This window comes from Hyperolius riggenbachi, chromosome 1 (assembly GCF_040937935.1).
Source record: "Hyperolius riggenbachi isolate aHypRig1 chromosome 1, aHypRig1.pri, whole genome shotgun sequence".
NCBI lineage: Eukaryota > Metazoa > Chordata > Amphibia > Anura > Hyperoliidae > Hyperolius > Hyperolius riggenbachi.
The window spans coordinates 516,928,696-516,945,863 of record NC_090646.1 but is presented as its reverse complement, the minus strand read 5'-3'; the positions used below and the strand labels follow the sequence as shown (position 1 = coordinate 516,945,863).

The 17,168-nt window shown below is 44.3% G+C and overlaps 1 protein-coding gene across 1 annotated transcript in view; it reads right to left on the bottom strand.

Moving 5' to 3' along the window:
- Positions 1–533: 533 nt before the first annotated feature.
- Positions 534–17,168, bottom strand: part of ZCCHC8 (zinc finger CCHC-type containing 8) — a 47,778-nt gene continuing 31,143 nt past the window's right edge. Inside the window, exons 10-14 of the mRNA XM_068244677.1 lie at positions 14,561–14,703; positions 9,344–9,462; positions 6,318–6,404; positions 3,600–3,717; positions 534–1,374 (exon numbers count right to left, since the gene is read on the bottom strand). Coding sequence (XP_068100778.1) covers positions 620–1,374; positions 3,600–3,717; positions 6,318–6,404; positions 9,344–9,462; positions 14,561–14,703 — 1,222 coding nt within the window. The 3' untranslated portion in view covers positions 534–619. The remainder of the gene's footprint in view (positions 1,375–3,599; positions 3,718–6,317; positions 6,405–9,343; positions 9,463–14,560; positions 14,704–17,168) is intronic.

The window sequence follows — 17,168 nt, the reverse complement described above, 5'->3', positions numbered from 1 at the left end:
CAGTATTCATAAGTCATACAGTGACTAGTTATCAAAGTTAAAAAAAAATAGTCTGCCCGGTTTAATAAAAAATGCTGGCAACTCTACACTTCCATTTCAAGTGGTCCTGTGCTTTACCTTATCTTGGTCTTCAATACTTATGATGAAACCAACTAACCTGTGGTAAACACTTTAAAGGTGCCAATACACAAATCAATATCTTCCCAATGCAGCAGAAACGATAGATTCCGCTCCAACTGGAATCTGGTTAGAGAGAGATTGATTCTTTCAACACAGATTCTCAAAAGCTTTCAGATGAAACTATTTAGAAGCGATCAAATTGCAGAGTTGCACTTTCCAATGCAGTGCAATGCTATTGGCTATTGCTCCTGCTTAACCAGCATTTTTAGTCCTGTCCAATCAATTTTAGCCTGGAATCAAACTGAAAACATTGATGTGCGTATGGCCTGCTTAACACTCTCCACTATAAAATGTGTATGCTTTCCTTTCATATAAATCACTTTACATAGAAAAATTAATATTCTGACAGGCAGTTGGGCATTTATAAAGAGTTTACATTTTTTAAATATTAAAAAAAATTAAAAATATTAAGTTTTTTTTTAGGAGGTGTTCATCACTCCTATTTCTGGCTTCTCTGCTGGTTTCTTGGAGAATTTTTTAACACACTTCTGAGCTTGAGGTATGTGCCAGTGGACTCAGCCATGTTCTCAAATTCAAATGGTGTTATTCCTTCTGCAAACTTGCTCCTATCTGGGATGCGAGGTTTAGAAGGGGAAAGCCCACAAGCAGCCTCTTCTGCACAATCATCCATTTCTTCAAGCAATGCAGCTGTTCCATTGCGTTTTGTAGTGTCTTCAATGACGACGACACCATCTTCATCGAGAATTGCAATTGTGTTATCTGGCTCATGTCCAGTTGACTTTCCTACAACTGCTGAAGCAGAGCATTTCTTTCCAGGGACAAGATCCATTTCAGTCCTGCTTGGAGAGGAGGCAACAGAATTACCATTTAATGGCGTATTGGCATCTGAATCACTATTTGTGTTTTCGGCATTTTCTAGAGCAGCCCAGATTAAGCGCTGCTGTTCTTCTAGTTGTTCCAAAGTCAAGGCGTCATCATCCATGTTGTCCACTCCCTGGGTCTGTGCCTGGAAACCATCTCTGAGATGAAGTGATGGAGAGCTTCTGTAAGGAGGAGTGGGAGGTGGTGTACCTTTTGGAAGGGGTGGAGGAGTTGGTGTTGGTGGAGGAGGTGGAACGAAATTATGTGGTGTTGAGGGAGGAGTTCCACGAGGCAATGGAGGTGGTGTGCTATATGGCGGCAGAGGTGGCTGAAATTTGAAAGCGGTAGGTGAATAATATGGTGGTTCTGCATCTGAAAAAAAAAGGAAAAAAAAACCTTCAAAAATGAATACACGATGCGATACAACGCATTACATATAACGGGTTTCATGAGGGAGTCAGGGACACTACTGAGCAATCCTCGGAGAGCCACCTCGTTCATGCCAATTGGCGTAAAGTAGTTAAAGTGAACCTGAGATAATTTCACCATCGCTAATTTATACTTACCCGGGGCTTCCTCCAGCCCCATGAAAACCTCCAAACGCTCTAATACCCCGATGGACACATACCCACTGGTGCAGGATCAAGTCGGCCAAACCACATGGAGCATCAAGGAAAACAAGGAGGATCCGCAAACTACAGTGGGATGGATAAAAGCTGGTATTCTTTATTAGAAAAAAAATCCACACATGAACAACCACAGGATCAAACTGATGCGTGCCAGGCTCAGAATAAGACTATGACTAAGGCCCAGTGCACACCAAAACCGCTAGCAGATCCACAAAACGCTAGCGGTTTTTGGTGCGGATTTCAGAGATTTGGCCCAGTGCACACCGAGCGGATTTGGATGCGATCCACCGGCCGCATCCGCCTGTAAATCCGCTTGGCTAATGTATTTCAATGGGCTGGTGCACACTGGCAGTTTGAGGTTTTTAGGAAACCGCAAACGTGCTGCAGGAGGCATGTTTGCGGTTTGCTAAAAACCTCAAACCGCAGGTGTGCACCAGCCCATTGAAATACATTAACCAAGCGGATTTACAGGCGGGTGCGGCCGGCGGATCGCATCCAAATCCGCTCGGTATGCATTGGGCCTAAGAGTGTATTCTGAGCCTGAAGCAGTTTAATTCTGTGGTTGTTCATGTCTTCATGTGTGGAAATTTTTATAAGAAAGAAAACCAGCTTTTACCCATCCCATGGTGGTTTGCGGATCCTCCTTTTCCCTTGATGCTGCAGTCCCATGAGCAGCACTGAGTCCCTCACTGTCCTTAGACCCCTCCATTCAGCAGCTACGACTCCCAGTAATCTGGGCAGTCACGGGCTGGGCCAGGCATGCACCCCTCATTGCGCTCCCATCCCCTGGAGCGTACTCCACAGAATGAACCAGGGGATGGGAGAGTGGCAGGGTGGGGAAATCGCAGCCCAGCGACTGACCGGATCACTGGGAGTCGTACCACGAGAATGGACCGCGAGGGAAGCTACAGTGCTTATGGGGCTGGAGGAAGCCGCAGGTAAGTAAATTAGATCTGGTACACCTTAAAGGGGTTCTGTTAGGGGTTTCTGAGGAAAAAAACAGACCCTTACCTTGGGCTCCTATCAGGACCGTGCAGCGGTAATGTCCCACGCCGTCCTCTTCCCATCTGCTGTTCTCCGCCGCCGGCCCCGGTCTAAGCGGCATGGGATCGAACTGCGGCTGCGCTGCAGTGGCCGCGCACCCGCTCGCTTCCGCCTGCGTCATCGGAAGCTTACTGCGCAAGCGCAGTACAAGGCTCCATTGTACTGCGCCTGCGCAGTAAGCCTCAGATGACGCGAGCGGAGGCACGGCAACGCGCATTATTCGTCTGTGTGACAGACGAATAATAGCCCGGTGCCGGCTGCGGGGAACGGCAGATGGGAGCAGGACGGCGTGGGACATTACCACAGCAGGGGGCTGATAGAAGCCCCAGGTAAGTGGCAGTTTTTCTCCTCAGGAAGCCCCACAGAACCCCTTTAAGTAGAATATTAAGTGCAACTTTTATGAGTCTGTATCGTCCCCTACCTCCCACTGGGGAGAGCAGCTCAACTGTCCCTGCTTCTCACCCCTCTCTACAACTGCGGAGTCCATGTTCTCTGCATGGGGAGGAGCGAATACATTGGCACACTGAAGTTGCACGCTCTCTGGCCAGTATGAAACTTTATATATGAAAAGGAAAAAAAGACCTAGAGCGAGACTGGCTGCAGCAAAAGCAGCAGAGGGAATCAGAATTCGTGCTAGTTGCTGAAGAATATTTGGAAAGGCAGTGGTCAGAGATAACCCAGCCGAACAAGTGTCAGTGGAACCTTCGATCTCAAGCACATTACTCGCTGCACATTCTGCATTGGGGAAAACAGGATTTAAAACCCATTTATCCTAATGCACTACTGCATATACCCATGTGTTTTTCCTGTAAGAATTATAGGAAATAAATTCTATGTATATGTAGTGGTACATCAAGATACAAAAAAAATTAAGTGTGAAAACATACTGGAATATTTAGCCAACATTTTGAAGAAACAATTTACCAGATTCCATCTCCATATCCACTGGTGATTCTCCTGTGCTGGTTGTGGAGGTCTTCTGCCTTTTTCTGTCCGATTCTGACTGAGATGACAATCTTTTCTGGTTGGTATTGGGGTTAGGCTGTAATGAAGAATTATTTAAATGTTACATTTGTGCATGGCTTTCTTACTCAGTGCATGAGCGCTTCGTTCTGCTGGCCATGCGCGGACTTACTTGCACATACCCAGTCCAGATGAGTTAGTCCACAGTCAGAAGCACGGCCACAGGAAACCAACTAAACAAACTTTGGTCAAAGATTTAGGTGGACCCTGCACTGGAACAGTGGGCTGCCCACTCCAAAGACAAGTATAACGCTTTTCACTTCAAGTATGCTTTACCCCCTTAGCAACCAACTTTTTTAGGGCCTTGCAAATGCTCCAGGCAAATTTTAGCACTTTGTTTTATTATTTGTTACATTTCCTTGCTACTAATTAGTACTGCTGTAAAGCAGATTTATGACCACTCGTCACTAGGGGGCAGTGTAAGAATTATAGAGGACTTTGCTAGCAGATGATACAGAAACTGAAAGCCAGAGGGACAAAGCATTTCAAGAATTTACAGCACAACAAGTTATGCTGGCTGAGGTCAAAAGCAGTGCACTCTCTCAAATGAGAGATTTCCTTTGAAACTGCTATTTGGTTAAAGCAGAAGGCATTTGCAATTCAGCTATATGTGGAATTTATAGCTGTGGGATTTTGCATGCAGGCTACAGCAATTGTATGTTTCTGACTGCAACGCTTTCTGATTAAAATTGCACATTGCCCCCCCCCTCCTCCCCCCACCCTCCCTTATTGTCTTTTGTTTTATGGCATGGGCCTATGCGAACTGCATTGACATTTCTGTAACCTGAAATTAACCATGCATATACCCATTTTTGTGAAAAATGTTGATCATCTGTTGTTATCTTGTTTAACCCGTTCTTTTTAAAACAATAAAATACTTTGAAGAGTAAAATTGCACATTGCATATTAAAGGTCAACTGAAGCGAGAGGGATATGGAGTCTGCCATATTGATTTCCTTTTAAGCAATACTAGTTGCCTGGCTGTCCTGCTGATCCTCTGTCTCTAATACGTTTACCCATAGATTATGAACAAGCATATGCAGATCAGATGTTTGACATTGTCAAATCTGACAAAATAGATCAGCAGGGCAGCCATGCAACTGGAATTAACAGGAAATACGGCAGCCTCTATATTCTTCACAATACACAACACAATACACAACAGCTGTCCTTTAAAGCAATGTGCCACTACACCAGCTGTGACCTGGATGGGAATTTTGAGGATAGGAAGATAAAATAGCTCACACAGTTGAGAATTCAGTCACATGATTCTACACCTACAGCTTTGTCTAATGTGTAATGTTAAAAGGAGATCAGTCACAAATCATAAATAAAAAAAATAAAAAATGGATTTAAATAGCAATTAAAAAAGGGGTAAAGAAAGGTGTCAGTTTAGCAAAATATTAAATGGTTTTCCTTAAAATTCATTAGAATGTCAGTGTATGGTAAAACTGACGTCTGACGCAGGCTTGGCTAAACCAGGTGAAAGGGGAGTTAGAAAATGAAATATGCATTTCCATCCTCAGCTGAAATGCTGCCTACCTCCAACGGTTAATACTTCCATTCTCTGCTGTGTCATTGAGTCATTACTGCCATTATAAAACAGCCACAAAACCTTGAGGTAGTCTGCAGGAGCTCCTGGAAAAAAGGACCCTGCAGATTACAAGTTACAGGAAGACGTCGGGCAGCCACACAGAAAGCCCAGCATGCATGTGTGTGGTTGCCATGGCAACCAAACGCCAGTGTTCATGCTATACGAGTTTCTGCCTGTGTTTGCATAGCTGCAATAAGTAGGAGAGGAGACCCTCTGCTGCTACTCATAGCAGCTACAGGGCCGGTTGTAATAACAATGAGGCCTCAGGGCAAAATTAACCCTGGGGCCCCCAACAGACACCCCCGACCAAAAAGCGACATTACCTCCTAAACCCCTGAGCTGGCTCCTGACCCTCCCTCTCAATCACTTCCCAAAAACTCTGCAGATTCCCCAGGAAACAACAGTAAAGATCGGGTAGACACCTTGGGGGCCCCTACAGAATCTGGGGCAATTGCCCTCTTTGCCTCTATGGTAGCGCCGGCCCTGAGCAGCTATGCAAACACAGGCAGAAACTCCTAGACACTGGAGTTTGGATACCATGGCAACCACACATGCACGCTGGGCTCTGTGTGGCTGCCCGACGTCTGCCTGTAACTTGTAATCTGCAGGGTCCTCTTCCAGGAACTCCTGCAGACTACCTCATGGTCTTGTGGCTGTTTTATAACAGCAGTAACGACTCAATGACAGGGAGCAGGGAATGGAAGTATCAACCGCTGGAGGTAGGCAGCATTTCAGTTGTGAGGATAGAAAATGAAATATGCAATTCTAACTCCCCTTTCACTTGGTTTAGCCAAGCCTGCATCAGACGTCAGTTTTACCATACACTGACATTCTAATGAAATTTTAAAGGAAAACCATTTAATAGTTTGCTAAACTAATGACACCTTTCTTTACCCCTTTTTTGATTGCTATTTAAATCAGCTACTTAATATTTTTTGAATGATAAGCAACTGATCTCCTTTAAGGTACAAAAAAAAATAAAATAAAAAAAAAAATAAAAAAAAAAAAAATTTAAATGCACATACTTTTGGGAATTTGTGATCCAAGAAACGGCCAAAAATCTCTTTGTGGTGTTGTGGCTGCATCGGGATTGAGCCAAAATTCCTCCAATCCTAATGGTAAAGAAAAAAAAAAAAAGAAAAAGAAAATGCATATCAAAATACACATACAGACTCTTAGACTTTGTTCTTATAGCTTCCAGATTTAGTAATATTTTTTTATTGACATTTCAAACAAAGAGCCAAACAAAAAAATTACAATCAAAGTCCCATCACAATATTCATACAGAAGTATATATTGAAACAAAACAGGATAGTCGGTACCATAATACATTAAGACGAGTAAAGAAAAGCCCTCAGGGCTCAGCTATCATAACAAACAAAGATCTGAACATCAGAGGCAGATAACCGTTTATTCAGAAAGAATCAATGAGACATATCCATATTGGCAATAACCGGCTCATTACTTTTAAACCAAGGATTCCAGACTTCGTGAAATGTAGTGCTTAAACCCCTGGCCAACCAGGTCAGCTTATAAAAAAGGGGAGGGAGAAGTTAACTAGATGCATCCAACAAAAAAAAAAATCCAACAAGTAACTTATCACTACTACTTCTAGATTATCTGACATGGATTCTAGTGAAAATCTACATAGCTTTATATAGCATTGATTAGTACAGAGCTGATGGGTGCAGCAGTTTCACTGTTCCTAGAACAGATTTCAGCTAAAATCTGATAGAGGGATAGGTAGTGCACTAGGGTTGCAACTTGCAACGGTATGAAAATTCACGGTATGATAACCATCAAAAAAAAAAAAAATACCACGGTATTACACAATTATTCTCATTACAATTACCCTTATAAAAATGAGAAAAGGTCAAAGTTGAACAAACTCTTCTTGATTAAACCCTTAATGGTTAGGGTCCTGTCATGCTTGAAATATTTACTCTTCTAAATGTCAAACAAACAATACCAAAAGTAAATCTCATTCTCCCCGTGTTACATGACTGCCTATGACAGAGAGGGCAGATATTAAGGCCATTTGAAAGCACAGTAGGTTATTATGTCTGCTTCCATGAATCAGGAAGTAGAAACTGCAGATTTTAGAAAGAAATTGTTGTTGCATATCTTTTTGAGCAGAGAGGAGGGTGTTTTGAGTTCAGGTCCACTTCAAAAATGCTGGTGGTATACTTTACTATACACCTTAAAGTGTACCAGAGATGAAGCATAGTGAGTTTTATATATACCTGCGGCTTCCTCCAGCCCCATCATGCGCACGGATCCCTCCCACGCCGCCACCCTCAGCCTTTTCTATTGCTGGTATTGAGTCCAGTAACTTGAGCCAGTCGCAGCCAGTCTGAGCATGTGCAGTGCGTTCTCTACAGCAGAGAATACTACGCAGGCATAGTACTATTTTCTGCCAAAGACGGAGGGAGCGCACTGCGCATGTGTAAAACTGGCCAAAGTTACGGGACTCTAACAGCGATAGAAAAGGCTGAGGATGGCGGCGTGGGAGGGATCTGTGCGCATGATGGGGCTGGAGGAAGCCGCAGTTATGTATAAAAAAAACTTTCACTATGCTGCGTCTCTGGTTTCCTTTAAAGGATACCAGAGCTGAAAAATAAAATGCAAATGGGTGGAGCGGATATGAATTAGGTGAAGTCCTGAGCTAAGCCACCGCGGACGATTTCTTTAAAAAGTAGGGGGACAGAGTATAACAGGGGGGAGCGGTGGGCATGAGGACACATGACATCACAAAAACACACGTACATCAGGCAGACAAACAAACACACACACACACACACACACACACACACACACACACACACACACACACACACACACACACCTCAGACATCACAAACATATACATCAGGCAGACATCCATCCATCCGGCAGACATAGCTCAGACATCACACACACACACACATACATCAGGCAGACACATCACACACACGTCATACATATACACACTGTCTGCATTCATACAAACACTGCACCTCTCACACAGCAACACTGCTTATCTGGTGTCATAAGCTTCAGCTCCTCCACGTGCAGTGCGTCTCTCGCTCCTTCTCCCGGGCGGGCGGCATACTCATTTTTATGTGGGGGAGGAGAGCTGGACATTGCTTTGAACACTGATCTGTATCAGTGTTTATGTCAGCTCTGCAGTCGGGAGAGGCAAGGGGCTGCAACCATCTAGCAGGAGGGAGAACGGACTGTAGCCTTTTCTCATTTGCCTATTTATTTTGGCAGGAATGACCTGATGACTCCCCCTCTGCCTTTGTAGTACAGTCCACAATAAAAAACTACAAGCAGATACATTGCCGGGAAATAGATCTCTGTGTGCGCTCCAGCCGTGGCTGCGTCATCACAGGCCGCGTATCACCACCCAGCTCCTGCACTCAGGTCGGCAAGCCTCCCGCAATCAGGAACTAGCTTTGGGAGCTTGCCTTCATTGCGAAGGGAGACAGAGAGCAGGACAATGCCGGAGCAGTGGCGGGGATGCGGAAATACAGCAAAACCGGTATTTCCTAAAAGTGCACGGTACGATTACCGTGCATTGTAATACTATGGTATACCGTAATACCGGTAAATCGCGGCAACCCTATAGTGCACAGAATACAATTGACTGCCACTTCAAGACCAGTATCCAATTGAATTAAATTATTTCTTGAATTGCTCCTCGATCACATAGTGGATTGCCACAAGAGCTCTTTTCCATGGATGTCTGAACTGCTTGTTTGTCATGCAGTTCAGCATCCCATATCCTGCCCATGACGGCCATTTGGGGGCAATTGAAATGCAGCCGAATAGCAGCGGCTGTAACACCATACATGGCAACCGCTGACAAGCAGCAGCATTACCATGCAGCAAAAAAAGTCTGTCGTGTCTGAGCACGGCACTGCTGCACTCAGATGCAATTCCATAGTGAGAAGACTTGGACACAATCAACTAGCACCTGGCAGTTTCCAAATCTAAGGCACAACTAACCCTAGATCTGTTTATCATCATAGGGTTGTATGAACAAAAAAAGCTTTAGAGGCAAACTTACATCTGTAACCCCAGATGGAGGAGTAACATTAAAGCCAGGAAAGCTGACCAGCTTGGATACATCATAGGATACAGCTTTGTACTTTGAATTTGGATCTTCAATCTCACCATCACTGGCATCTACAAAACAAACAAACAGTTTAGTCAGTTATATTCCATTTGTGGTACATTTAGCTCCCTATTTGACCATGGTTACTTCATGACATGGGACAGGAGCACAATATGCCATTTTGCAAAGTTTTTATAAAACCATTATAGCAGCAGAAGATGGATGGGCTCACTTTCCACTACAAATTATGTACCTATAATTTATGGTCCTTGTCCAATCAAACTGAGAGGGGAGGAGGGGGGGGGGGGGGTGCAGCATGAAAAAATGCCATTTACTTCAGAGTTTTCTACAGTTGCATTTTCTGGTATTGTTCTGCTAGTCCCAGTGTAACACATGTATACAACAATGTTTGCGTTTATCATGTGGTCTCAAATCAGGACATTTTCCATGCCATTCCACACTTATCAATTTTGCTAAATCAGCTTAATTTACAATATGTACCTGTATATTTCAACATTTGTGCAAATAGATTTAGAAGCTTCAATCCACATTACATGCTTCTACCTCATCTGTACCCTCATGTACAAAGGGTTACATTATTTTAAAAACTAATACTGGTTTACATTTTGATCAATTACTCCTTCCTGACCCTCTGGTGGCAATGTGGAGTGGAGAGATGGAAGTCTCTCCATTCAGGTCAGTGTGCAGCAGACTACAGTGCTAACAGCCAGGGCAAACAAAAGTCTAAGTTTATCTGATCGCATAAACCTCGATTCCCTGTGGGTTTTGGATGAGCAATCCATTATTAAACGTTTCTCAGGCCGTTTCTCTACAGCAGTTCTAAATCTTGCCCTGCTAGTAGCCGCTTGAACCACGCACAGAGTGGATAATTTGTCAACACCAGTGCACAGAAGCAAAGTTGCTGCCAAGAGCAACATAATCAATCCTTGTTTCAATTAAAATGCCAAACCTCATTGGTTGCCCTGGGCAACAGTTCATTTGCATTGGTCTTGATAAGTCAGTCTCCGGGTACAGAACATTAACATTCTCCCCCAAAAAATACACCTCACCAGAAGAATACACAAACCGTGGAACAGTACAAAGGTCATAGAACTTAATAAACTTACACCTATAGTGAGAGGGGGATATGGGGTCTGCCACATTTTACTTTTAAACAATGCCAGTTGCCTAGGTTCCTGCTGAAGTTTTGGTAGTGTCTGTATCAGTGTTGGAACAACCATGATCACCTGAGATGCATACTTATCAGGGCTGTGGATTTTGTACAAAAATCACCCGCCTCCTCAGTTTATGAGACCACTGACTCCAACTCCAGGGCGTACGAGAGGAATCGGCGTTGGAGACTTAGGCGCAGGATACAGCCGGTATATGGCTGATCCTGCTGCTGCACAAGTCCCGGCAGTGTTAAATACTATTCCCCCTCCAGGCAGCCATGGATGGTGGGGAATGAAATATTTCGGCTTCCAGCAATTGCTGAAAGCCAAATTATTACTGTCAGTGATCCTCCCTTTTATTCGCTAATAACTTTATTACTACTTATAATAAAAAGATCTATATCTTGTTTTTTCCGCCACCAATTAGGCTTTCTGTGGGTAGTACATTTTGCTAAGTTTTTTTTTTATTCTAAATTTAAAAAAAAAGGAAAAGGAAAAAAAATTTGGAAAAAAAATAAAAAAAAAAATGTCTCAGTTTTCGGCCATTCTAGTTTTAAAATAAAATGTTCTCCTGTGCATAAAGCCCACACGTTTTATTTGCCCCAATTATTAAACCATTTAAATTATGTCCCTATCACAATGTATGGCGACATTATTTAGAAATAGGTTTTATTTTAACTTTTTTTCTTTATATTTTTATAGTCCAGTCTATAATTACCAGCCCCCATGTAGTAAATAGTAAATTTACCCTCATAAAAATAGATTAAAAAAAGCCGAGTCCCTAAGGCACCATAAAATATTATATATATATATATATATATATATATATATATATATATATATATATATATATATATATATATATATATATATATATATATATATATATATATATATATATATATATATATATATATATATATATATTTTTTTTTTTTTTTTATTCGGGGGGGGGGGGGGGGGGGGGGAGCCCAACTCACAGCACGGGAAAATCAATGTGCTGTTCACAGTGCACACGTTGCGTTAAGAGTATAACGCTGCACGTTGTAATGAAAGTGCAGCATGCTGAGCATTATACTCGTACTTTGCTGCGTTACACTGCTTGCACATGCTCAGTAATGTCTTTTTTGTTTTTGAAGCATGTGCCGTTTTCGTATTTGCTATTGAGATTATATATAGCTGACATGGCTCTGTGTCCTCTGCCGGCCCTATGCTGTGATATTCAGTGCAGGAGAGGAGGGGAGAGTCCGCTATTGTGACTAGCCACATGGCTAATATTCACTGCACTGTGCTAACGTAACGTGTTTACTTTCTTGAGCGGAAGCTTTTTGCGACAATTGGCTGGCGGGAACACGTGATACGGAGTGTTACGATCACGTGGTCTCCACAGTCTTGACGCTTGCGCCGTTTTTGTTCTATCATTATAGAACGAAAACGGCGCACCAAAAGCCACATAACGCGGCTCAATCTGATGTCCAACTTCAACACCACCATGCGTTGCGTTAGGGGCACGTTATGCGACCTCAACGTCCCCTAAAACGCAACGTCTTGGTGTGAAAGAGCCCTACGTGTGTGTATGTATGTCTGTATGTGTAATTTATTTTTTGGCCACTAGTGAACACCTGTTTAATAGGAAGTTTTTTTTTTAATATAAACATTTTACCAACGATGACGGCTTCCTGTTTTATGAACGGATATGACCGCTGATTGCGGTCATGTCCATTCATTCCAGGCATTGCGCGCATGTGCAGAGCGGCGGCGGGAGCAAGCAACTTATTAAAACAATCCTGTTGCCGTTAACAGGCTCAAACAGGACGTTTTAATAAGTTAGAATGTCATTAACTGGTTAAAAGTATAAGAGGCAGAGAATCAGGACAGCCAGGCAATATGCACCATTTAAAGAGGAAATACATATGGCAGCTGAGAGAGATCCTTCTCAGGGTCGGTTTAAACAGGACATATTGATATAAGAAGACAAAAGTTGGATGCACACCTATGATTGCTTGCTTAAAGGAACACTGAAGTCTCCTAAAATACAGCTTTTTATTGCAAAAAGCTGTTCAACATTATTACCCTAACTAAAACGCTGCATGCCCGCGGCTGAAAATTAAATACCTATAAACTCCCCTCGCAAAATCCACAACTTTCTTGGTTGTGGATTTTGCTGCCCTGTGCGCTTCCGTGGAGGCAGAGTTTTCAGCTGCAGCTCTGCCTCTACACGCGTCTATCAGCGCACATCTCCGCCTCTCCCTCACCCCTCTCAGTGAAGAAAGACAGAGGGGCGGGCGGAGGCACGCGCCGATAGATGCGTGTAGAGGCAGAGCTGCAGCTGAAAGCTCTGCCTCCAGCGAAAGCGCTCCCCGCAGTATGCCCCAGGGAATTGAGGGGGGGGGGGGGGGGGGATTTCGTTAGATTTTAGCCGCGGGGATGCAGCGTTTTAGTTAGGGCAAACATGCTGAACAGGTTTTTGCAATAAAAACCTGAATTTTCGGAGACTTCAGAGTCTCTTTAAACATCAGACAGTGCAACTTCCAGATGAGAAAATAGGCTTACTATAATATTGCACGAAGAATAGATAAATTTTAACCAGTTAACGACCAGCCAACGGCGATAGGCGGCGGCTGGTAGTTTGTGGGTTTCCATGGAAACAGACGCTTGACGCATGTCAGTTCACGGAGGATGTCTCCGTGAACAGCCTGCGAGCCTCCGATCGCGGCTCGCAGGCTAAATGTAAACACGCGGGGAAGAAATCCCCGCTGTTTACATCATACGGCGCTGCTGCGTAGCAGCGCCGCAAAGGAGATCGGCGATCCCCGGCCTATGATTGGCTGGCATCGGATAGGCTGAAGTCTATCAGAGGCGGCGCAGGACGGATTGCCATCCTGTGCCGCCCATACGAAGGAGGGGAGGGAGGGAAGGAGAGAGGCTGGGAAATGCTGCGGAGGGGGGCTTTGAGGAGCCCCCCCCCCCCCCCCCACACAGAGCGGCGGCGATCAGACCCCCCAGCAGGACATCCCCCTAGTGGGGAAAACAGGGGGTGGGGGGGCTGGGGGAAGTCTGATCGCCCTGCTGCAAACACGATCTGTGCTGCGGGCTGGAGAGCCCACGCAGCACAGAACAAAACACCCCTGGTCCTTAAATGGTTAAATGAAAAATGATTAAAAAGTGTTGGGGTTTTATGACACGTGATCCTGGAGTCTCTATATTTTGTGCAATATTAGTTTAAAGACAACAAGCAATGACTAGTCTTGATTTTCATATCTGAGGCATCTCCACTACATTCTAAAGGCTCGTACACACCCAAAAAAAGTGCAAACCAGTACAACATGACCGGCCGCATGAACAAGCAGGTATGGACTGCCCGATATGACTACATTCAAAACAAGTACAAACAACTTGTACACGTGGCCAACTTCATAATATCAGCAAACAATCGTGCGAGTTGATCCACTGGTTGGATCAGGCAAACCAACTGTTCTCAGTTGCTCATCTAGTCATTTGTCATGTGTGCACATGCCCAAATATCATTCAGACCGACCAAGTTTAGATGATAGTTGGGCTGAAAAGTTGCAAGGGTGTGCGAGCCTTAAAAGGTATCATCAGACTACAATGGCTTCCCCCCGATCTACTTACTATTGGCTTCCTCCAGCTCCTGCCAGGCAACATGTCCCATGACGCAGCTCCGCTGGCAGCCCGGTATCCCCGCCGGTACGGAGGCCGACCTCCGGGTCAGCCCTGTACCGCGCCTACGTGAGCTGCGCTGCCAGCAGAGCTGTGTCATGGGACATGTTGCCGGGCAGGAGCTGGAGGAAGCCAATGGTAAGTAGGGCGAGGGGAAGCCGTTGCAGCCTGATGATTCCTTTAAGTGACTAGGGTAACCTCCACAGTAATGCTTTTCAACAAAAACAGACTATAAAGAAAGATGGGGGAGGTTTAGAACTTCTAGGTTTTATTGGATGGCGCTGCACATTAAATCTAAGTCTCCACCAGAACGTACCTCTTCCATCGTACAGAGAGAGCCCAGAGGTCTCCAGTTCAGCATCTTTCAGCCATCCTGGAGGATAGCCAAGCTGGCGCATTCGATATATAAATGGAGGAAGATGTTCATCTGTAATGCCAAGGGCATCTTGAAGCTCCAAACTGCACAGAGATAAATATTTCAGTGCACATTTTTTTTAAAGGTTTAAAAAATGTTAAAATTTTAAACATAATCAAGCTACAAGACTCATATTTCACCAGGAAGCAATCATATGTAACAGCCATGCTGTGCAGGACACTCCCCTTCAGTGTATGAGGTGTATGAGTGCAGCTGTACTGCGCATGCACAGTACAGCCCCAAACTAGAAGAGGGTCCCAAACAGTGGCATGGAGGATGACACAGGAAGCCTCTGGAGTGTGTGTGAGTGAGTGTGTGAGTGTGAGAGTGAGTGAGCGACCCCCCCCCCCCCCCCCATCTATCACAGACTTTAAAGGATTTTCCAACACCCTATACTGTTCTCAGCCAATTGGCGCAGTTTCAGTCAAGAATCTAGCATGTGAAGCAGTGAATAGGCAATCAAGACACGTGGTTGCTGCTGTCCTCTCCACCCTGACAGGCCATTGTGCACAGAAGCAATGAAAAGCCAAACTTACCTCGGGTAATGTCTTTTCCAGTAGTCCGAGTGACAGCACCCCTCCTCTGAGACTTGTCTCCCTCCTAAACTTTGGACAGGAAGCTAGAAGATACAAATTTGCATAACAGGCAGGCAGGAGTAGTATATAAAGATGTTACCCACCAAAGGTATCCAGTTATAAAAAAAAGACACGGACAACATATGCTGCTGAAACAATACTTTAATTATCCCCTCTAATAGGGTGGGCCGGAGGGGTGCTGTCACTCGGACTACTGGAAAAGACATTACCCGAGGTAAGTTTGGCTTTCCCAGAACGTCCTCCTGACAGCACCCCTCCTCTGAGACGATAAACAAGAACATTATACACTAGGGAGGGACTACTGCCTGCAACACTTTTCTTCCAAATGACCGATCAGTATTGGCTAATAAGTTTAGTCTATAATGTTTCACAAACGTATTTTGGCTGGACCAGGTGGCCGCTCTGCAAATTTGCTCTATCGAGGCGCCTGCCCTCTCTGCCCAAGATGTTGATACGCCTCTTGTGGAGTGAGCTTTAATTGAGGTTGGTAAAGGTCTCCCTTGAGCCCGATAAGCCGCAGTGATAGCTTGTCTGATCCATCTTGCAATTGATGGTTTAGAGGCTTGCCTTCCTTTGAATTTTCCCGCAAACAGCACCAACAAGGCATCTGATTTTCTCAAAGATACAGTCCTTTCAAGATAATGAAGGATACACCTTCTAACATCCAAACAATGAAGTTTCTTCTTCTCATTCGTTGGTTTATCACAGAATGATGGCAGAAAGATCTCCTGAGATCGATGAAATTTTGAAGACACTTTAGGAAGGAATGCAAAGTCTGGACGCAGAGTAATCCTATCCTCTGAGATAGTACAATAAGGTTGCTTAATGGATAAGGCCTGAAGTTCGCTGACTCTCCTGGCTGTGGTGATTGCCAGAAGAAAGGCCGTTTTCAACGTCAGAAGTTTATCCGGAATCTGATCCAGAGGCTCAAAGGGATGTTCACAAAGACTCTGCAACACGATATTCAAGTCCCAAGGAGGCACCTTAGATATCACCACCGGCCTGAGACGTTTAATTCCCTGAAAAAAAACGAAGAAAAAACTCCTCCTGAGCTAATCTTTCTAAATATACACTCAAAGCTGCTGTCTGAACTTTAAGAGTACTGGCACTTAATCCCATGTGAAAACCATCCTGAAGAAACTCCAGAGCTGAGGCGGAAAGTGTAGGATCATTATCCTTCCTAGTACACCATTTACAGTAAATGTTCCATGTTTTTTGATAAATCTGCCTCGTAACCTTCTTGCGGGATTGTATTAACGTCTCAGAAAGTCCATCCGAAAACCCCTTTGATTTCAGGATTCCCCACTCAATCTCCATGCTGAAAGGTGAAGGCGCTTGAGGTCCGGGTGAAGAACTGGGCCCTGCGACAACAGATCTGTTCTGAGTGGAAACAATATTGGTTGACATATTGCTAACTTCTGTAACAGAGCAAACCATGGTCTTTTCGGCCAGAAAGGTACTATGAGGATTACTTGTGCTCTGTCCTGCATAATTTTGTTCAGAACCCTTGATATTAGAGATATTGGAGGAAATGCATACATCAGGTTCAACCTCCACTCTATGGAGAAGGCGTCTATCTGCCACGGATTGTCCTTTGGATACAGGGAGCAAAAGTTTTGACACTTTGAATTTTGCCTCCTTGCGAATAAGTCTACTGCAGGAATGCCCCATGCCTGACTGATCTGAACAAATACTTCTGGATTCAGAGACCACTCGTCCTGTAATATCACTGACCTGCTGAGATAGTCTGCCACAACATTGCAAGTCCCCTTCAGATGAATCGCCCTGATGGAAGATAAGCTGTTCTCTGCCCAATGCAGAATTCTTGCTGTCTGAGACCACAACCGAGGACTTCTTGTTCCTCCCTGATGATTCAGGTAAGCCACTACACTGCTGTTGTCGGACCTGATCAG